The sequence below is a fragment of the Mytilus trossulus genome, chromosome 14, assembly GCF_036588685.1.
Source record: "Mytilus trossulus isolate FHL-02 chromosome 14, PNRI_Mtr1.1.1.hap1, whole genome shotgun sequence".
NCBI classification, from domain to species: domain Eukaryota; kingdom Metazoa; phylum Mollusca; class Bivalvia; order Mytilida; family Mytilidae; genus Mytilus; species Mytilus trossulus.
The window spans coordinates 4382985-4407419 of record NC_086386.1 but is presented as its reverse complement, the minus strand read 5'-3'; the positions used below and the strand labels follow the sequence as shown (position 1 = coordinate 4407419).

Here is a 24435-nt window from a genome sequence, read left to right as displayed (position 1 = left end):
TAATTTCACCCCCCTACTTACAATTTGAGGCATTAAACTCGGAAGAAATAAATTTGGAAGGGGTATAAAAATTATTGGCAAGTAACCCACTGTTAACACTAGGGACTATATAGTATATTCGTGAACAACGAAAATCAAGGGACGACAATTGTGGTCTCGGACCTAATAGGATAGAAAGAGTTGACAAATCTTAAAAAAACTTCATATGACCAAAGCTTAATAAATTATAACACTGCTTGCAAAGTTTCATAACAATAGGATATATATTATAGACACTATGTTAAATTCTATACTCATATTTGCGTGTTAAATTTTGACGTTAAAATTGAAAAATTTCAACTATCAACATTTTGGGCTTTGAAAATTAAAATAATGCAAAAAAATACTTTTCAAATGCCCTTATATATTATTTATTATGTACTTAAAGCAATAGAGTACTCATTTGATTTATCAGACTTAGCATAATTATTCAAAAGTTAAATTTATATCAGCCTGGGCCTAAAAATTGAGGTTTTTCAATGAAAGGGGGCCTTACATGAAGATGTAATATATTCCAGCAATTTTAAATTTGTGAAGCTTTTTGGTTATAAATAATCCTTACATATGTATTGAATGTACTTTAAATAGAAAGAAAAGTTACAAATAGCATATCATATTACTTTAAAAGGGTCTTAAGCCAAGCAAGACTGGAAAAAAATAAGGGTCAATTTAAGCCGTGCCACATATTTACATTAAAAAATGCATATTGAGGCTATAAGAAATAAAAAATTGTGTCCTTTTTATCATTTCTATACTCATGTGACATGATACAACAAATCTGAGCACAAAAAGGCTCTTGCAATTAACTTTTCTTACAGACATTATGGTCTGATACAAAGATTTTTACCTTTTTAATGAAAAACTTGAATGCAATTTTAGTCTCAACAGGCTTATATTTAAACCACTTGCTATCCTACAGAAGAAAAGACAGATATTATGTGAAATGGAACAGGTACATTAGACATTGTAAAGTGCTTTTGATACAAATTTAGTGAGGTCTTTATTGTAGACTTCAAATTTTATGTACCAAGAACCCCACTTTTGACTTCATCCAAACAGGGCGTTAGACAAGGGTCATTTATACAACACATTTTGTACATATTATCTGAAATAACCTTCTTTTCTGTAGATTCTGAGTTCATAAACAAGTAAAAGTACTAGATAAAGGCATATAAACACAAGTATTGACACATTAAAACCTGTCAGATAGAAAGTCAGGATGCCATGAATGCATCAATATTGAAAAAGCCTTGAAATGCCTATTTTGACCATAAAATGCCAAAATTGGTCATTTTTGCAGAAATTCTATAAAATAAAAGTTTAAATCCTTTAGTTTCATGCTATTTGACAAAGTGACACCACCAAATCATTTAGGGAAGTTGCCAAAGTACAGATTCTATATTACAGACTTCACCTCTTAGGTCCGAGAACACAATCAATTCGTAGTGCATTTCTTTTAGAACATAAATGAAAATAAAAAAAATCCCACCTGCGCTTTCCAAATGAAACTTTTACAGTGTGTTGTACTATTTTTGGGACAAATTATATCAAAATTATAGAAAACTTCATCGCCTCTAACTCAAATTATGGACAATTTTGGGTTTAGGGTGTCATGAAATCTTTTGACAGCTTCCGAAGTGCTAATTTTTAACCTTTTTCAGCTGGACCAAATCACTACTTTCCTGTAAAATTCTGGACCCAAATTTTTTTACAGTGTAATTTCACCCCCCTACTTACAATTTGAGGCATTAAACTCGGAAGAAATAAATTTGGAAGGGGTATAAAAATTATTGGCAAGTAACCCACTGTTAACACTAGGGACTATATAGTATATTCGTGAACAACGAAAATCAAGGGACGACAATTGTGGTCTCGGACCTAATAGGATAGAAAGAGTTGACAAATCTTAAAAAAACTTCATATGACCAAAGCTTAATAAATTATAACACTGCTTGCAAAGTTTCATAACAATAGGATATATATTATAGACACTATGTTAAATTCTATACTCATATTTGCGTGTTAAATTTTGACGTTAAAATTGAAAAATTTCAACTATCAACATTTTGGGCTTTGAAAATTAAAATAATGCAAAAAAATACTTTTCAAATGCCCTTATATATTATTTATTATGTACTTAAAGCAATAGAGTACTCATTTGATTTATCAGACTTAGCATAATTATTCAAAAGTTAAATTTATATCAGCCTGGGCCTAAAAATTGAGGTTTTTCAATGAAAGGGGGCCTTACATGAAGATGTAATATATTCCAGCAATTTTAAATTTGTGAAGCTTTTTGGTTATAAATAATCCTTACATATGTATTGAATGTACTTTAAATAGAAAGAAAAGTTACAAATAGCATATCATATTACTTTAAAAGGGTCTTAAGCCAAGCAAGACTGGAAAAAAATAAGGGTCAATTTAAGCCGTGCCACATATTTACATTAAAAAATGCATATTGAGGCTATAAGAAATAAAAAATTGTGTCCTTTTTATCATTTCTATACTCATGTGACATGATACAACAAATCTGAGCACAAAAAGGCTCTTGCAATTAACTTTTCTTACAGACATTATGGTCTGATACAAAGATTTTTACCTTTTTAATGAAAAACTTGAATGCAATTTTAGTCTCAACAGGCTTATATTTAAACCACTTGCTATCCTACAGAAGAAAAGACAGATATTATGTGAAATGGAACAGGTACATTAGACATTGTAAAGTGCTTTTGATACAAATTTAGTGAGGTCTTTATTGTAGACTTCAAATTTTATGTACCAAGAACCCCACTTTTGACTTCATCCAAACAGGGCGTTAGACAAGGGTCATTTATACAACACATTTTGTACATATTATCTGAAATAACCTTCTTTTCTGTAGATTCTGAGTTCATAAACAAGTAAAAGTACTAGATAAAGGCATATAAACACAAGTATTGACACATTAAAACCTGTCAGATAGAAAGTCAGGATGCCATGAATGCATCAATATTGAAAAAGCCTTGAAATGCCTATTTTGACCATAAAATGCCAAAATTGGTCATTTTTGCAGAAATTCTATAAAATAAAAGTTTAAATCCTTTAGTTTCATGCTATTTGACAAAGTGACACCACCAAATCATTTAGGGAAGTTGCCAAAGTACAGATTCTATATTTACAGACTTCACCTCTTAGGTCCGAGAACACAATCAATTCGTAGTGCATTTCTTTTAGAACATAAATGAAAATAAAAAAAATCCCACCTGCGCTTTCCAAATGAAACTTTTACAGTGTGTTGTACTATTTTTGGGACAAATTATATCAAAATTATAGAAAACTTCATCGCCTCTAACTCAAATTATGGACAATTTTGGGTTTAGGGTGTCATGAAATCTTTTGACAGCTTCCGAAGTGCTAATTTTTAACCTTTTTCAGCTGGACCAAATCACTACTTTCCTGTAAAATTCTGGACCCAAATTTTTTTACAGTGTAATTTCACCCCCCTACTTACAATTTGAGGCATTAAACTCGGAAGAAATAAATTTGGAAGGGGTATAAAAATTATTGGCAAGTAACCCACTGTTAACACTAGGGACTATATAGTATATTCGTGAACAACGAAAATCAAGGGACGACAATTGTGGTCTCGGACCTAATAGGATAGAAAGAGTTGACAAATCTTAAAAAAACTTCATATGACCAAAGCTTAATAAATTATAACACTGCTTGCAAAGTTTCATAACAATAGGATATATATTATAGACACTATGTTAAATTCTATACTCATATTTGCGTGTTAAATTTTGACGTTAAAATTGAAAAATTTCAACTATCAACATTTTGGGCTTTGAAAATTAAAATAATGCAAAAAAATACTTTTCAAATGCCCTTATATATTATTTATTATGTACTTAAAGCAATAGAGTACTCATTTGATTTATCAGACTTAGCATAATTATTCAAAAGTTAAATTTATATCAGCCTGGGCCTAAAAATTGAGGTTTTTCAATGAAAGGGGGCCTTACATGAAGATGTAATATATTCCAGCAATTTTAAATTTGTGAAGCTTTTTGGTTATAAATAATCCTTACATATGTATTGAATGTACTTTAAATAGAAAGAAAAGTTACAAATAGCATATCATATTACTTTAAAAGGGTCTTAAGCCAAGCAAGACTGGAAAAAAATAAGGGTCAATTTAAGCCGTGCCACATATTTACATTAAAAAATGCATATTGAGGCTATAAGAAATAAAAAATTGTGTCCTTTTTATCATTTCTATACTCATGTGACATGATACAACAAATCTGAGCACAAAAAGGCTCTTGCAATTAACTTTTCTTACAGACATTATGGTCTGATACAAAGATTTTTACCTTTTTAATGAAAAACTTGAATGCAATTTTAGTCTCAACAGGCTTATATTTAAACCACTTGCTATCCTACAGAAGAAAAGACAGATATTATGTGAAATGGAACAGGTACATTAGACATTGTAAAGTGCTTTTGATACAAATTTAGTGAGGTCTTTATTGTAGACTTCAAATTTTATGTACCAAGAACCCCACTTTTGACTTCATCCAAACAGGGCGTTAGACAAGGGTCATTTATACAACACATTTTGTACATATTATCTGAAATAACCTTCTTTTCTGTAGATTCTGAGTTCATAAACAAGTAAAAGTACTAGATAAAGGCATATAAACACAAGTATTGACACATTAAAACCTGTCAGATAGAAAGTCAGGATGCCATGAATGCATCAATATTGAAAAAGCCTTGAAATGCCTATTTTGACCATAAAATGCCAAAATTGGTCATTTTTGCAGAAATTCTATAAAATAAAAGTTTAAATCCTTTAGTTTCATGCTATTTGACAAAGTGACACCACCAAATCATTTAGGGAAGTTGCCAAAGTACAGATTCTATATTTACAGACTTCACCTCTTAGGTCCGAGAACACAATCAATTCGTAGTGCATTTCTTTTAGAACATAAATGAAAATAAAAAAAATCCCACCTGCGCTTTCCAAATGAAACTTTTACAGTGTGTTGTACTATTTTTGGGACAAATTATATCAAAATTATAGAAAACTTCATCGCCTCTAACTCAAATTATGGACAATTTTGGGTTTAGGGTGTCATGAAATCTTTTGACAGCTTCCGAAGTGCTAATTTTTAACCTTTTTCAGCTGGACCAAATCACTACTTTCCTGTAAAATTCTGGACCCAAATTTTTTTACAGTGTAATTTCACCCCCCTACTTACAATTTGAGGCATTAAACTCGGAAGAAATAAATTTGGAAGGGGTATAAAAATTATTGGCAAGTAACCCACTGTTAACACTAGGGACTATATAGTATATTCGTGAACAACGAAAATCAAGGGACGACAATTGTGGTCTCGGACCTAATAGGATAGAAAGAGTTGACAAATCTTAAAAAAACTTCATATGACCAAAGCTTAATAAATTATAACACTGCTTGCAAAGTTTCATAACAATAGGATATATATTATAGACACTATGTTAAATTCTATACTCATATTTGCGTGTTAAATTTTGACGTTAAAATTGAAAAATTTCAACTATCAACATTTTGGGCTTTGAAAATTAAAATAATGCAAAAAAATACTTTTCAAATGCCCTTATATATTATTTATTATGTACTTAAAGCAATAGAGTACTCATTTGATTTATCAGACTTAGCATAATTATTCAAAAGTTAAATTTATATCAGCCTGGGCCTAAAAATTGAGGTTTTTCAATGAAAGGGGGCCTTACATGAAGATGTAATATATTCCAGCAATTTTAAATTTGTGAAGCTTTTTGGTTATAAATAATCCTTACATATGTATTGAATGTACTTTAAATAGAAAGAAAAGTTACAAATAGCATATCATATTACTTTAAAAGGGTCTTAAGCCAAGCAAGACTGGAAAAAAATAAGGGTCAATTTAAGCCGTGCCACATATTTACATTAAAAAATGCATATTGAGGCTATAAGAAATAAAAAATTGTGTCCTTTTTATCATTTCTATACTCATGTGACATGATACAACAAATCTGAGCACAAAAAGGCTCTTGCAATTAACTTTTCTTACAGACATTATGGTCTGATACAAAGATTTTTACCTTTTTAATGAAAAACTTGAATGCAATTTTAGTCTCAACAGGCTTATATTTAAACCACTTGCTATCCTACAGAAGAAAAGACAGATATTATGTGAAATGGAACAGGTACATTAGACATTGTAAAGTGCTTTTGATACAAATTTAGTGAGGTCTTTATTGTAGACTTCAAATTTTATGTACCAAGAACCCCACTTTTGACTTCATCCAAACAGGGCGTTAGACAAGGGTCATTTATACAACACATTTTGTACATATTATCTGAAATAACCTTCTTTTCTGTAGATTCTGAGTTCATAAACAAGTAAAAGTACTAGATAAAGGCATATAAACACAAGTATTGACACATTAAAACCTGTCAGATAGAAAGTCAGGATGCCATGAATGCATCAATATTGAAAAAGCCTTGAAATGCCTATTTTGACCATAAAATGCCAAAATTGGTCATTTTTGCAGAAATTCTATAAAATAAAAGTTTAAATCCTTTAGTTTCATGCTATTTGACAAAGTGACACCACCAAATCATTTAGGGAAGTTGCCAAAGTACAGATTCTATATTTACAGACTTCACCTCTTAGGTCCGAGAACACAATCAATTCGTAGTGCATTTCTTTTAGAACATAAATGAAAATAAAAAAAATCCCACCTGCGCTTTCCAAATGAAACTTTTACAGTGTGTTGTACTATTTTTGGGACAAATTATATCAAAATTATAGAAAACTTCATCGCCTCTAACTCAAATTATGGACAATTTTGGGTTTAGGGTGTCATGAAATCTTTTGACAGCTTCCGAAGTGCTAATTTTTAACCTTTTTCAGCTGGACCAAATCACTACTTTCCTGTAAAATTCTGGACCCAAATTTTTTTACAGTGTAATTTCACCCCCCTACTTACAATTTGAGGCATTAAACTCGGAAGAAATAAATTTGGAAGGGGTATAAAAATTATTGGCAAGTAACCCACTGTTAACACTAGGGACTATATAGTATATTCGTGAACAACGAAAATCAAGGGACGACAATTGTGGTCTCGGACCTAATAGGATAGAAAGAGTTGACAAATCTTAAAAAAACTTCATATGACCAAAGCTTAATAAATTATAACACTGCTTGCAAAGTTTCATAACAATAGGATATATATTATAGACACTATGTTAAATTCTATACTCATATTTGCGTGTTAAATTTTGACGTTAAAATTGAAAAATTTCAACTATCAACATTTTGGGCTTTGAAAATTAAAATAATGCAAAAAAATACTTTTCAAATGCCCTTATATATTATTTATTATGTACTTAAAGCAATAGAGTACTCATTTGATTTATCAGACTTAGCATAATTATTCAAAAGTTAAATTTATATCAGCCTGGGCCTAAAAATTGAGGTTTTTCAATGAAAGGGGGCCTTACATGAAGATGTAATATATTCCAGCAATTTTAAATTTGTGAAGCTTTTTGGTTATAAATAATCCTTACATATGTATTGAATGTACTTTAAATAGAAAGAAAAGTTACAAATAGCATATCATATTACTTTAAAAGGGTCTTAAGCCAAGCAAGACTGGAAAAAAATAAGGGTCAATTTAAGCCGTGCCACATATTTACATTAAAAAATGCATATTGAGGCTATAAGAAATAAAAAATTGTGTCCTTTTTATCATTTCTATACTCATGTGACATGATACAACAAATCTGAGCACAAAAAGGCTCTTGCAATTAACTTTTCTTACAGACATTATGGTCTGATACAAAGATTTTTACCTTTTTAATGAAAAACTTGAATGCAATTTTAGTCTCAACAGGCTTATATTTAAACCACTTGCTATCCTACAGAAGAAAAGACAGATATTATGTGAAATGGAACAGGTACATTAGACATTGTAAAGTGCTTTTGATACAAATTTAGTGAGGTCTTTATTGTAGACTTCAAATTTTATGTACCAAGAACCCCACTTTTGACTTCATCCAAACAGGGCGTTAGACAAGGGTCATTTATACAACACATTTTGTACATATTATCTGAAATAACCTTCTTTTCTGTAGATTCTGAGTTCATAAACAAGTAAAAGTACTAGATAAAGGCATATAAACACAAGTATTGACACATTAAAACCTGTCAGATAGAAAGTCAGGATGCCATGAATGCATCAATATTGAAAAAGCCTTGAAATGCCTATTTTGACCATAAAATGCCAAAATTGGTCATTTTTGCAGAAATTCTATAAAATAAAAGTTTAAATCCTTTAGTTTCATGCTATTTGACAAAGTGACACCACCAAATCATTTAGGGAAGTTGCCAAAGTACAGATTCTATATTTACAGACTTCACCTCTTAGGTCCGAGAACACAATCAATTCGTAGTGCATTTCTTTTAGAACATAAATGAAAATAAAAAAAATCCCACCTGCGCTTTCCAAATGAAACTTTTACAGTGTGTTGTACTATTTTTGGGACAAATTATATCAAAATTATAGAAAACTTCATCGCCTCTAACTCAAATTATGGACAATTTTGGGTTTAGGGTGTCATGAAATCTTTTGACAGCTTCCGAAGTGCTAATTTTTAACCTTTTTCAGCTGGACCAAATCACTACTTTCCTGTAAAATTCTGGACCCAAATTTTTTTACAGTGTAATTTCACCCCCCTACTTACAATTTGAGGCATTAAACTCGGAAGAAATAAATTTGGAAGGGGTATAAAAATTATTGGCAAGTAACCCACTGTTAACACTAGGGACTATATAGTATATTCGTGAACAACGAAAATCAAGGGACGACAATTGTGGTCTCGGACCTAATAGGATAGAAAGAGTTGACAAATCTTAAAAAAACTTCATATGACCAAAGCTTAATAAATTATAACACTGCTTGCAAAGTTTCATAACAATAGGATATATATTATAGACACTATGTTAAATTCTATACTCATATTTGCGTGTTAAATTTTGACGTTAAAATTGAAAAATTTCAACTATCAACATTTTGGGCTTTGAAAATTAAAATAATGCAAAAAAATACTTTTCAAATGCCCTTATATATTATTTATTATGTACTTAAAGCAATAGAGTACTCATTTGATTTATCAGACTTAGCATAATTATTCAAAAGTTAAATTTATATCAGCCTGGGCCTAAAAATTGAGGTTTTTCAATGAAAGGGGGCCTTACATGAAGATGTAATATATTCCAGCAATTTTAAATTTGTGAAGCTTTTTGGTTATAAATAATCCTTACATATGTATTGAATGTACTTTAAATAGAAAGAAAAGTTACAAATAGCATATCATATTACTTTAAAAGGGTCTTAAGCCAAGCAAGACTGGAAAAAAATAAGGGTCAATTTAAGCCGTGCCACATATTTACATTAAAAAATGCATATTGAGGCTATAAGAAATAAAAAATTGTGTCCTTTTTATCATTTCTATACTCATGTGACATGATACAACAAATCTGAGCACAAAAAGGCTCTTGCAATTAACTTTTCTTACAGACATTATGGTCTGATACAAAGATTTTTACCTTTTTAATGAAAAACTTGAATGCAATTTTAGTCTCAACAGGCTTATATTTAAACCACTTGCTATCCTACAGAAGAAAAGACAGATATTATGTGAAATGGAACAGGTACATTAGACATTGTAAAGTGCTTTTGATACAAATTTAGTGAGGTCTTTATTGTAGACTTCAAATTTTATGTACCAAGAACCCCACTTTTGACTTCATCCAAACAGGGCGTTAGACAAGGGTCATTTATACAACACATTTTGTACATATTATCTGAAATAACCTTCTTTTCTGTAGATTCTGAGTTCATAAACAAGTAAAAGTACTAGATAAAGGCATATAAACACAAGTATTGACACATTAAAACCTGTCAGATAGAAAGTCAGGATGCCATGAATGCATCAATATTGAAAAAGCCTTGAAATGCCTATTTTGACCATAAAATGCCAAAATTGGTCATTTTTGCAGAAATTCTATAAAATAAAAGTTTAAATCCTTTAGTTTCATGCTATTTGACAAAGTGACACCACCAAATCATTTAGGGAAGTTGCCAAAGTACAGATTCTATATTTACAGACTTCACCTCTTAGGTCCGAGAACACAATCAATTCGTAGTGCATTTCTTTTAGAACATAAATGAAAATAAAAAAAATCCCACCTGCGCTTTCCAAATGAAACTTTTACAGTGTGTTGTACTATTTTTGGGACAAATTATATCAAAATTATAGAAAACTTCATCGCCTCTAACTCAAATTATGGACAATTTTGGGTTTAGGGTGTCATGAAATCTTTTGACAGCTTCCGAAGTGCTAATTTTTAACCTTTTTCAGCTGGACCAAATCACTACTTTCCTGTAAAATTCTGGACCCAAATTTTTTTACAGTGTAATTTCACCCCCCTACTTACAATTTGAGGCATTAAACTCGGAAGAAATAAATTTGGAAGGGGTATAAAAATTATTGGCAAGTAACCCACTGTTAACACTAGGGACTATATAGTATATTCGTGAACAACGAAAATCAAGGGACGACAATTGTGGTCTCGGACCTAATAGGATAGAAAGAGTTGACAAATCTTAAAAAAACTTCATATGACCAAAGCTTAATAAATTATAACACTGCTTGCAAAGTTTCATAACAATAGGATATATATTATAGACACTATGTTAAATTCTATACTCATATTTGCGTGTTAAATTTTGACGTTAAAATTGAAAAATTTCAACTATCAACATTTTGGGCTTTGAAAATTAAAATAATGCAAAAAAATACTTTTCAAATGCCCTTATATATTATTTATTATGTACTTAAAGCAATAGAGTACTCATTTGATTTATCAGACTTAGCATAATTATTCAAAAGTTAAATTTATATCAGCCTGGGCCTAAAAATTGAGGTTTTTCAATGAAAGGGGGCCTTACATGAAGATGTAATATATTCCAGCAATTTTAAATTTGTGAAGCTTTTTGGTTATAAATAATCCTTACATATGTATTGAATGTACTTTAAATAGAAAGAAAAGTTACAAATAGCATATCATATTACTTTAAAAGGGTCTTAAGCCAAGCAAGACTGGAAAAAAATAAGGGTCAATTTAAGCCGTGCCACATATTTACATTAAAAAATGCATATTGAGGCTATAAGAAATAAAAAATTGTGTCCTTTTTATCATTTCTATACTCATGTGACATGATACAACAAATCTGAGCACAAAAAGGCTCTTGCAATTAACTTTTCTTACAGACATTATGGTCTGATACAAAGATTTTTACCTTTTTAATGAAAAACTTGAATGCAATTTTAGTCTCAACAGGCTTATATTTAAACCACTTGCTATCCTACAGAAGAAAAGACAGATATTATGTGAAATGGAACAGGTACATTAGACATTGTAAAGTGCTTTTGATACAAATTTAGTGAGGTCTTTATTGTAGACTTCAAATTTTATGTACCAAGAACCCCACTTTTGACTTCATCCAAACAGGGCGTTAGACAAGGGTCATTTATACAACACATTTTGTACATATTATCTGAAATAACCTTCTTTTCTGTAGATTCTGAGTTCATAAACAAGTAAAAGTACTAGATAAAGGCATATAAACACAAGTATTGACACATTAAAACCTGTCAGATAGAAAGTCAGGATGCCATGAATGCATCAATATTGAAAAAGCCTTGAAATGCCTATTTTGACCATAAAATGCCAAAATTGGTCATTTTTGCAGAAATTCTATAAAATAAAAGTTTAAATCCTTTAGTTTCATGCTATTTGACAAAGTGACACCACCAAATCATTTAGGGAAGTTGCCAAAGTACAGATTCTATATTTACAGACTTCACCTCTTAGGTCCGAGAACACAATCAATTCGTAGTGCATTTCTTTTAGAACATAAATGAAAATAAAAAAAATCCCACCTGCGCTTTCCAAATGAAACTTTTACAGTGTGTTGTACTATTTTTGGGACAAATTATATCAAAATTATAGAAAACTTCATCGCCTCTAACTCAAATTATGGACAATTTTGGGTTTAGGGTGTCATGAAATCTTTTGACAGCTTCCGAAGTGCTAATTTTTAACCTTTTTCAGCTGGACCAAATCACTACTTTCCTGTAAAATTCTGGACCCAAATTTTTTTACAGTGTAATTTCACCCCCCTACTTACAATTTGAGGCATTAAACTCGAAGAAATAAATTTGGAAGGGGTATAAAAATTATTGGCAAGTAACCCACTGTTAACACTAGGGACTATATTCGTGAACAACGAAAATCAAGGGACGACAATTGTGGTCTCGGACCAAATAAGCATTTTTCTTGGTTTTCGCACCATAACGTTAGTATAAGTAAATAGAAATCTATGAAATTTAAACACAAGGTTTATGACCATAAAAGAAAGGTTGGTATTGATTTTGGGAGTTTTGGTCCCAACAGAATAAGGGGCCCAAAGGGTCCAAAATTAAACTTTGTTTGATTTCATCAAAATTGAATAATTGGGGTTCTTTGATATGCGGAATCTAACTGTGTATGTAGATTCTTAACTTTTGGTCCCGTTTTCAAATTGGTCTACATTAAGGTCCAAATGGTCCAAAATTAAACTTAGTTTGATTTTGACAAAAAATGAATGGGTTGGGTTCTTTGATATGCTGAATCTAAAAATGTACTTAGATTCTTGATTATTGGCCCAGTTTTCAAGTTGGTCCAAATCGGGGTCCAAAATTAAACTTTGTTTGATTTCATCAAAAATTGAATAAATGGGGTTCTTTGATATGCCAAATCTAACTGTGTATGTGGATTCTTCATTTTTGGTCCTGTTTTCAAATTGGTCTACATTAAAGTCCAAAGGGTCCAAAATTAAACTTAGTTTGATTTTAACAAAAATTGAAATCTTGGGGTTCTTTGATATGCTGAATCCAAACATGTACTTAGATTTTTGATTATGGGCCCAGTTTTCAAGTTGGTCCAAATCAGGATCTAAAATTATTATATTAAGTATTGTGCAATAGCAAGTCTTTTCAATTGCACAGTATTGCGCAATGTCAAGAAATATCTAATTGCAAAATATTGTGAAATAGCAATTTTTTTTTAATTAGAGTTATCTTTCTTTGTCCAGAATAGTAAGCAAGAAATATCTAATTGCACAATATTGTGCAATAGCAAGATTTTTTTTTAATTGGAGTTATCTTTCTTTGTCCAGAATCAACTTAAATCTTTGTTATATACAATATACAATGTATATTCACTTTTTACTACCAACTGATAAATTAAAATAATCTTTACCATTCAGTGATAACAAGCTGTTTTTTTTAAATCTTAATATTTTATGATGTATTTAAATGAGTAGTTATTGTTGCAAACTCCATTAGAAATTTTAATTGAGATTAGTTTTGGAATAAGGGAAAGGGGGATGTGATTAAAAAAATTGGGTTCAATTTTTCTCATTTGAAATTTCATAAATAAAAAGAAAATTTCTTCAAACATTTTTTTGGTAGGATTAATATTCAACAGCATAGTGCATTGCTCTAAGAGAAAATAAAAATGTTAAGTTCATTAGAACACATTCATTCTGTGTCAGAAACCTATTCTGTGTCATCTATTTAATCACAATCCAAATTTAGAGCTGAATCCAGCTTGAATGTGGTGTCCATACTTGCCCCAACCGTTCAGGGTTCAACCTCTGTGGTCGTAGAAAGCTTCGCCCTGCGGAGCATTTGGTTGTGTTTTGGTCTGTGTTTTTCATACTATATGCAATAGGTCTTCTATATTTGGTGTATAGTAGAATTGTAAGGTGTACATGTCTAGCTGGCAGGTGTCGTCTGACCTTGACCTCATTTATATGGTTCAGTTGTCAAAGTAAAATTTTTTAGTTTTGGTCTTTTTTTCTTATACTATTTGCAATATGTTATCTATATTTGGTGTATGGAAATATTTTATGATCTATATATTAGTCGCGCAGGTTTTATTTAACCTTGACCTCATTTTCATGGTTCATTGCTCAGTGTTAAGTTTTAATGTTTTGGTCTGTTTTTCTTAAACTATAAGCAGTAGGTCAACTATATTTGTTGTATGAAAGAATTGGTAGCTGTACATGTCTTTCTGAAATGGTTCATCTGACCTTGACCTTAATTTCATGGTTCATTGGTCAATGTTTAGCGTTCTTGGTTAATGTGAAGTTTATGTGACAGTTGTAATAAAGCTTTATATTTAGGACTATTAACATATTATCAATTATTAGAAAAGAAGGCGAGACATTTCAGTGTGTGCACTCTTGTTGATTATTGGCCCAGTTTTCAAGTTGGTCCAAATCAGGGTCCAAATTAAACTTTGTTTGATTTCATCAAAAATTGAATAATTGGGGTTCTTTAATATGCCAAATCTACCTGTGTATGTAGATTCTTAATTTTTGGTCCCATCTTTAAATTGGTCTACATTAAAGTGCAAAGGGTCCAAAATTAAACTAAGTCTGATTTTAACAAAAATTGAATGCTTGGGCTTCTTTGATATACTGAATCTAAACATGTACTTAGATTTTTGATTATGGGCCCAGTTGTCAAGTTGGTCCAAATCAGGATCTAAAATTATTATATTAAGTATTGTGCAATAGCAAGAAATTTTCAATTGCACAGTATTCAGCAATAGCAAGAAATCTTCAATTGCACAGTTTTGGGCAATAGCAATAAATTCTCAATTGCACAGTATTGTGCAATAGCAAAAAATCTTCAATTGCACAGTGTTGTGCAATAGCAAATATTTTCAATTGCACAGTATTGTGCAATAGCAAGAAATATCTAATTGCACAATACTGCGCAATAGCAAGAAATATCTAATTGCACAATATTGCGCAATAGTAAGAAATTTTCAATTGGAGTTATCTTTCTTTGTCCAGAATAGTAGTTGAATCAACTTAAATCATTGTTTTATACAATATACAATGTATATTCACTTTTACTACCAACTGATAAATTAAAACAATCTTTACCATTCAGTGATAACAAGCACTTTTATTTACATTTTAACATTTTATGATGTATTTAAATGAGTAGTTATTGTTGCAAACTCCATTAGAAATTTGAATTGAAATATGTTTTGGAAAAAGGAAAACGGGGATGTAAAAAAAAGTTTTTTTTGGGGGTTCAATTTTTCTCATTTCAGATTTCATGAATAAAAAGAAAGTTTCTTAAAACATTTTTTTGAGATATTTTTGTTTATATTCAACAGCATAGTGAATTGCTCAAAGGCAAAACAAAAATTTAAGTTCATTAGACCACATTCATTCTGTGTCAGAAACTTTACTGTGTCAACTATTTAATCACAATTCAAATTTAAAGCTGAATCCAGCTTGAATGTTGTGTCCATACTTGCCCCAACCGTTCAGGGTTCAACCTCTGCAGTCGTATAAAGCTGCGACCTGCGGCGCATCTAGTTACAATTTTATTTATGGCAGCTCAACATCATGTTTATAGTAGTAATTATGATCTTAAATGCTACTTTAAATATTTAATAAAACTAACTACATTCTGTATCTGTGCCTGTCCCAAGTCAGGAGCCTGCAATTTAGTGGTTGTCACTTGTTGCTGTGTTACATATTTGTTCTTCTCATTTTCATGTACCACCTAGAGTCATGTTTTTAAGTCTGTGATATGCATTGGTCTGTCCATCTGTTTGTTCATCTGTCTGTCCCACTTCAGATTAAAGTGTTTGGTCAAGGTAGCTGTTAATGAATTCTCTCATTGGTAATCATACCAAATCTTGGATTAGATATGCCCTTTAAACTGAACTTATTTCAAGAAACTTTATTATGTAAATCATGTAAAATAAAAATTGATTTTGGTTCATTTAAATTGCAAACCATGACAATAAAATTATACAGAAATTAGATATTGATTAAAAGGATCTCAGCAGTGGATTAAATGTTATAACAGAATAATGAATTGAATATAAATATTCTTTTTTTTTTCTTCTAAAGTATTATATTACCAGTATAATTAAACATATACATATGCATATAAAGAAGATTATTTCACTGTTTTATTATTTCATGAAAGACTTTGATTATTGTCTTTTGGTCACCTTGTGTTACAAGTTTTCTTTGGTTTGAATTATATGATATCAACCAATACTTCAGTTCTTTCAGTCCTTCTGTCTTTACAGCTTTATACTGTTTACCATCAAATGACACATGTTGTAATGATCCATCACACACCACATACAGACTACCATCTTGTAGTGTAGTCATATTCCTGGGATGTGATGGTAATGTTAGGGTGTGATGTGTGTCATCAGTATAACTGTACCAGTACAGGTTGTTGTTGTTGTAGTTGTTATTGCTGTAGAATAATCTGTCACCAGAACCATGTAACCTGTCAGGATAACAGTCAATCTTTATTATCTGTACCACCTCTCCTGTCTGATGATCTATGATCAGTAGTCTGTTGTGACCACTTACAACTAACTTGTTGTTTATAGTTGTAATACCACCTAAAAACCACATTCCAGGTAGTGATATTGATTTAAGTTTGAGTTTATTGTTTATGTCATACATCTCTATGCACTCACTACCTATCAGTGTAACAGCTACTGTAGAGTTGTTGACTGCTGTAACACACAATGGATTACCCTGTACAGGTAAACTGTCTAGCTGTGATCCATCTGTATGACAGATCAGTAGTCTCCTCTGTAAAGGTAAACACATCACCAGTCTACCATCATCTATCAGCACTATATCTGTTACTCTTCTCCTGTCATTAACTACTGATGTCAGGTCTATCTGATGATTCAGTGTGAAGATAGGCTGTCCTAAATTGTATGGCTGTAAAGCTCTTCCCTTTTTGTCTGAAAAATAAATTGACAATTCTATACAAATCATTGTATACATTACATTGAAGATATCAATATACTATGACTGACTCATTCATTGTATTACAGAGGCAATAAATACCAAAATAAGTACTGAATACAGATATTTAATTGAATTAAATTGTTTCTAAAGGAGATAAAGAATCTTAAAATGATAAACTACAGGATATAGAAAATTAGTATCCATGAAGTTTAAATGTTTGTTTTGTATAACATATAAACATATCAAAAAGGGGTAGGGCAATGAAATCCTAAACTTTCCAATAATCTTGAACCTTGTAATATTCTATAGAAACACCACATATTACATTTGAAATAAAACATACATTTTCGGTTTATCATTTGCTTTTTGGCTTTTTTAAAAGGAATAGGTCCAGTAAGGACCAATTTTGGCCTCAAATTTCAGGTTCATCTGACGAAAGATTTTGACCACTTTCTAAATTCTTAAGTGTCTGTTTCATTTGGATCAGTTAGTTTATGTGAGAGATTTTAACTGATTTTAGTCCTTAAAAACGATCCGATTCAAGCTCAAATATGAAAAATCTACCAAATATGCCGAAAAACGTCACTTACAGATGGTTTTTGTCAAATATGATAGTGGCTGCATCCGTGATCATCGTCAACCTTTATATATGTTATGTATTATCATAAAATACAACTTACATTTCAAAATTAAGGATGAACACCAATGTGGCCACTTTCATTTTACATGAAAACTGTCTAAAATCTAACTAAAATGCTAGAATTGTGAAGATTTCAGTAATTTAGTATGACTTTATGGTGCTAGTACCTGATAAATGTGCGTGTTTATGTCAAAAACTGTCCATATTTATGTAGCAGAGGCATTCTACTGTCCAATAACTATATGAATAACTAAAAGTTTACATTTTAAGAACTTTGTAAAACTGCTATTTTGGGGCCAAAAAGAGGTCTTACTGGACCGTCTCCTTTACAGTACTAAGTATATATTGATATAATTATTAATTTGATAAACAAATTTTGATTAATTTTTATAACATAATTGATTATTTAGTCAAAACAAGTACATTTTGAAACCATAAAGAAAACACATACACACAGGCTAGATGATTATAAATCACAGACATATTCTTAAGAAAAATTATTTGATGAAAATAAGAGAACAATGTTCTACATTGTACTATGTCCTGACAAGAATTGATAAGTTGAGTATTGTGTTGGTGTTCTATATTTATTTACACGCAGGATTTATGACCTTTGACCCCTTCTAATATCAAAAGTACTTAAATACCCTTGACAATGTGAAAAAAATCTACTTATAAGAGAATAGAGCCTTTATAACTTGTTTGCCGCAAAAAACGTTCAAAACTAAGCTATAATAGAGGTTGTTGTCTGAGCATGAAAGACTTAAGTCTGACATAAACCTGTATTTGTATTTATAATATAAAGATAGGTGAATCTGTATTTAAAGGGGACACATTATGTTTTATGTATTTAGGTTTATTTGCTCATAATGTCTTTAATATATCAGCTGATTGAAATTCAAAATTTCAATGACCAGTGTACAATTAGTAAACAATACAATGCAAAAGTTAATAAGGCAATAAAAATATAGTACCATCTAAAAACTTTAAATATATTATATTTATAACATTGTTGTTACCCTCAGTGCTGAACATTTTAAGGTCTATCTATTATTGTCTGCCTTACCTTGTTTGTCAATGCTTCTTCGACATCTCTGACAGATCATATTCTGTAACACCTCCTGAAAAAAAGAAAGTAATTCTGTTTATTATTCCCAAAACTCGTGCAGCCATATTGCATTTTACGTTGTCCAACAGTTTATCTGTCTGCTATTCTGTCAGTTTGTCTGTTGATCTATGTATCCAACAGAAACATCTGGTACACATCTCTCATGTGATGCTAAACACAGTGTCACTTACCTGACAAGACATAACATAATCTCAACAGTAGTTTAATGGACTTAAATTTGGTCTAGACTTTACTAAACAGGTTGGATGGAGTACTTGATAACCTTTGTAACGTCTCAAATTGGTCTTGACCAGTTATTTTTAGGTAAAATAGGTTAGGAAAGGAGTAGGGGCATTAAGGCCTGGATTTGGCCCACACAAATTAAATGTTTGATATCTATTTCAAATTGGCACATTATGTTTAGAAATGCATAGGTTCAAGAAATATAAAAGAAAAACATCAAGATTTTTACTTGATGACGTCACAATTATGTCATAATATGTACTTATTAAAAGAAAACGATGAAAAATACAGATTTTATGCAGTTTTCCATCTATATTTCTGTGATGGAATCATCGTGCGCAGGCAAGAAACAACAAAATAATTTAACAGAAGCTTTATTATTACTTTTGACATGATCCCACCAAATATAAAGTTGTTTCTTGGGTGTGCATATATTTTTTCAATCTAAATTATGCATAACATTTGATGAATAACAAGAAAAAATCAAGAAATTTTACAAATTATGCAAAATAAATCATGAATTGTTACCAAGGAAACTTGTTTATAATGTCAAATTTTTTTCGTTTCTCTGAGTACCTTGTACTGTAGTACGGTTTTCAGTTATTTAAGAATACATGTAATAACTTTTAAATTTGCAGTAATTTTTGGGCCAAATAAGGGCCTTTTCGCCCCTACTCAGTAATTTTTGGACATAATTCAGTTTCTCACCTTCAAAGATTTCTATTCCTTTTTTCAAATTATCTTGGGTTTTGATAAAACTCTTCAGCAATCTCAGTTATATATATTGGTCTTAGACTTACAAAATGCCAGGTTATTTGGTAGATTGGGTTTATTTCTGTCAAATTTCAATTTAAGGATTTGATTTACAGGTATAAAGGCTTGAATTTTACGTTCAAACTTCATTCAGATAGCTATTCACCTATGAAAAATTTCTATAGCCTTTTCTTATCAACTGTGATTTTGATAAAGCTCCAGCAACACATGATCTTTGATATTGTTTATAATGAATACCACAAAAAAACGTTACATTAAGGTGGTATGGGAGTCTAAATTAGAAGATACTGTATTGGATTTTAAGCTCTGACGGCATCAATTACGGGTTTGATGAATTTTACTTGCGACGCGACCCCAGTAAATGGATATTTGCGACCATCAAATCCCAAATTGATGCCGTCGGAGCTTAAAATTCAATATTGTTATCTCCATTCAAATGAAACTGACAAAAACAACGTTCAAACATGTATTTAAAATCTGTCATATGCCGTCTGCGCTTGCTCGTACGTCCCATAGCATCAATTAATATTTATAAGTTAGAATCTTATAAATTTGTTCTTTTAAATGCAAATTCACATTTAGTTATTTGCATTCCTGCATCAAATTTTGTTAACTTGATTGAAAATCTGGACCTTAGATTCTCTGTTTTTTTACAATCCAAGATGGCAAAAGACACCCATACAACCTTAAGCAAGAAATCTATCTATCTCATCTATTAAGTGTGGAGTCAAACACACTTTGCCCTGAGAGTTGACAGATCGCTGTAGATGTACTATTGAGACCCTTAGTTACAGAGGAGACTTATAAAAAAAGAAACATACCTCTATTTTAGCCAAAAGCACAACATTGTTGATACCCATTGTAGCAAGTAGTTCAGAAGTTTTTGTGCCAATAGTTCCCATTACTTCAGTATTACCATTGTCAATAGTTGTTCTTATTTCTGCAGATGTTGCATCTATTTTTGTGTCAATCTTGAATAAAACAAAATAGCTTTTAATCGTCATTTCAAACATAGCATCCTCTTTCTTCAGTTGCTTTTTATTTTTAGGGCCAAATCACAATGTTATCTTGTGTCAATACCTATAAGTTTTGTCACCCATCCACAGAGTTTGTTGTCTCCATGTTGAAGGCCTCTCTGGGACCTTGCAATGAAGAACAGCAATACAATCAATGTTCCTTTGCTTTTTTCATTTTGTTACTGTGCGCTCATATACTGATTTTGTATCATGAATGCATCATAAATCTTTACTATTATATGTAACTTTTTACATTTCTATTTTCTTCTTGAGACCCACTTTCCCAAATATTCCTCATGCTAATTTAATATGTAAAAATTGTATGGCTCATGAATAGTTTTAAACTTACAGTCTTTGTAACAAATTTGTCATGTTATGATGCATACATTTAACTGAATTACAAGCTACTAGTAAATGTATGCAAATTTTATTGATTTCAATCATGCATTAGAAATAAGTCTTCTGTAAACCAAATTATATTCTCTGATTCCTTATTTTAACTAACTTCACAGGGATTTAATTTCTGTCATGAAAAAAAATTGCTGGCAAAAATGAGTTGGTTTACAGTACTAGTAACTATACAGACTTTAAGTACATACCTTTTCAAGTATAACATGAACATCTAGAAGACATGTTACATAGTATTGACACAGAGACTCATCCAGTGGTCTGTTTTGTATAATAACAAGGTCATGCTGTTTACTTTGGTCCAGTTGTAAAACATATGATGTCAAGTCTGTCCAGAGAGTGCTGTATTCTGTCTCAGATATGGCACCGTCTGTGTTGTGGCTGAGATAATTGTTTTTGAATTCTCGAAGGTCAGAAATCAACGTTCCTTCATCTGATGACAAGCTGCAGCAGTTCAGTAAAATCAAACTTAATAGAGTGAGGTCAAGATCTTTCAAGGCAATAAGATTTGCTGTATATTTACAATGACAGTTGTGTTTGGTTGATCCTGCAGTGTACATACGATTCCACTGGCTGTAATTAAGTGGAAGGGATTGCTGGTTTACACAATTCGCAGTGTCTACACAACATTTGCTATTTTTGTGACGCAAATGAAATAGGATGTGCTTGACAGGAAGACTGTTTATAAAATCTTGCAAACATCCAAATCCTTTACTCGTGTAGATGTCTTCTAGATTCTTTCTCAGTAGTGGAGAAACAATTTCTAGTATCACAGAGCCAACAATTAGGTACCTTCTCCTGTCTTCTCTATCCATTCTGGAAACGAAATTGAAGAATTATGTAATAGAATGTTTAAGCTATTCTTAGTTTAACTATAGAAACAATTGTTAAATTAGATAACTATACTAATCTGTTTAATTAGTATTTTCTGAAGGCAATTATTATCATTTCTACATCAACATGTTTTAATGTTGTCTTTTTTTTTGTCCTCATATTCATGTATTTATATGATTGCAAAATAAGGGACTGAAGCAACATTTAATGTTATTTGGAAAATTGCATCATTTGTCATTGGTGATTTCACTTGTACAAGCCCCTTAGAAGTTTTAATCATATTGAAATTTGCATTGCTCACAATCCTGTAGTCAAAATTCATGCCAGATTTTTATGAAACCTTTATAATGGATTTTTCAGTTTGGAAAATTTTATTGTGCACTCTTACCACTTTTACTGTTACTGAATAATGTCTCTTTATCTGCATATATTCTTATATCTGCACTAAAAACTATTCCATGTACTGGTCAACAGTTTGATTAAACGCATTTATTCTTGGAGTTGGACATTTAAAAGGGATGATGTCTCATGGAAACATACATCATTTATCTTTGAATTTTGTCATTTGAAGATTTTTTGTAAATAGTTTATGTAGTATAACAATTGTAAATGAAGACTCCACAAGTCAATCGACTTGGTCCCATGGGATTAAATGCATATCAAATGTCTACTGGGGAAAGCTGCCTCCATCATTAGTTTGTTTAATATCTTCCGTTTAACATTTTTACTGAATTTCATACACTGAGAGGAGCACAGTGTTCAAGAAGGACTTGTTTGTTGGTTGGTTTGTTCGCCCGTCTGTCCTGGTTCATGTTAAAGTGTTTGGTCAAGGTAGGTTTTGATAAAGTTGAAGTCCAATCAAATTGAAATTTATTACACATGATCCTAATTAAATGATCTTTTTTAACTTTAACTCCAACTTAGACTTTGATTCCAATCTCATGATCTATTGAACATAGAAAATGAGTGCAATTGGAGGATCTGTATATTGTGGACAACATTCTCGTTTGTATGCCTCACCTAAGATAGTACAAGGGCATTATGTTTTCTGGTCTGTGCATCCGTTCGTCTGTTTGTTCGTTTGTTCGTTGGTCCATCAATCTGTATGTCCCGCTTCAGGTTAAAATTTTTGGTAAAGGTAGTTTTTGACTAAGTTGAAGTACGATCACCTTGAAACTTAGTACACATGTTCCTTATGATATGATCTTTCTAATGTTAATGCCAAATTAGAATTTGTATCCCAATTGTAAGCATGGTCAACTCAACATAGTATGAGTGAGGCATCCATGTACTGTGGATACAATATTGTTTCTAAATACATGGGAAATTCGTCAAAATTAGGAATGGATGATATTTGAGCAAATGTATAGACTAATTGATTTTGTAAGGTAATATTGTTGTACATTTTGTATAAGATTTGATAATTTTTACTTTCAATTTACAAAAGATTCAATTATTTGACATTTTATAAACTTTCATTTTGGACAAAACAAGAATAGTGTTAATACTACAAACCTTTATCCTATTTCATTTTCTATTTGTAAATATTTTGTAGACATAAGAAACAAAACCAATTGTGCTTTCTATTGGAAACCATTCAATTGTGGAAATACCCTTTGCTATTTTTAGACCTAAATCACATAATAAAGTATAAGGGTACCTGGTTATTGATTTACTTACACAAGATTATACACAAGTTTTGTCAAATGGGGTCCTCAAAGGGTAAATTTGTTCACCATGATTATATTGAGGAAAAGATACAGTACAATTCGAAAAATACAAAGGGCATATAAAATACACATGTATTTACAAAACTAAAGTTGATTAATTTGTCAACTAGATAAGATGATTTATTATTAGATATATCCTTTAAACATGTTAAATGACCGTATCTCATAATAAATAAAATGATAGAGAGCACTAACATTGTTACATCAAACATAGGGTTGATTTATTTAATTGTTATAACAATGCTTGGTTTCAGCAGTATATTGAAATGTCTTTGTCAAAGAAAATATATTGTTGGTAAACAATGAATTTATATAACATTTGACATGAAATACTTATTTGATTCGGAATTGGAAAGTATGAGTTGTCATAATTACAAAAAAGTTAAACCTTTTCAAAATGATACTTTATAAGATAACTAGGAGTAAGAATTTATGCAAGGGTGGAAATTTGTAAATTGTAATATTTAAATGAGGAGTCTACATCTCACAATTCTTCATATTTCAAATAGGTAGAAATGTAATTCAATGCCAGGAAGAACTGTTCAAGATATATTATAAGATAAGATATATTTAGTTTAAAGTGGAATGTGTAGGAACATAGAAAACACCAACTCTCAAGATATTATTTTTCAAATTACAAAAACATATACATCCACAATAAATGCCCTGCAAATTTAAATGGCAGGGATATTTTGTAAA

The 24435-nt window shown here is 30.9% G+C and overlaps 3 protein-coding genes and 1 long non-coding RNA gene across 5 annotated transcripts in view; 1 reads left to right on the top strand and 3 right to left on the bottom strand.

Moving 5' to 3' along the window:
• LOC134697135 (integumentary mucin C.1-like) overlaps positions 1 to 24435 on the bottom strand; it is a 165220-nt gene that overhangs the window by 46951 nt on the left and 93834 nt on the right. The gene's annotated exons all lie outside the window — the stretch shown is intronic.
• LOC134696140 (uncharacterized) overlaps positions 1 to 24435 on the bottom strand; it is a 78437-nt gene that overhangs the window by 21878 nt on the left and 32124 nt on the right. The window lies entirely within an intron of this gene.
• The window catches only part of LOC134696808 (U3 small nucleolar RNA-associated protein 18 homolog), a 58077-nt gene that overhangs the window by 20148 nt on the left and 13494 nt on the right, over positions 1 to 24435 (top strand). The gene's annotated exons all lie outside the window — the stretch shown is intronic.
• On the bottom strand, positions 15810 to 23609 carry LOC134696129 (uncharacterized). Its single transcript, XM_063557748.1, has 5 exons — positions 23522 to 23609; positions 21364 to 21988; positions 20570 to 20719; positions 18690 to 18744; positions 15810 to 16976 (listed from the first exon to the last, which is right to left on the bottom strand). The coding sequence occupies exons 2-5, from the start codon at positions 21985 to 21987 to the stop codon at positions 16165 to 16167; spliced, it is 1641 nt and encodes a 546-aa protein (XP_063413818.1). The 5' UTR covers position 21988; positions 23522 to 23609; the 3' UTR covers positions 15810 to 16164.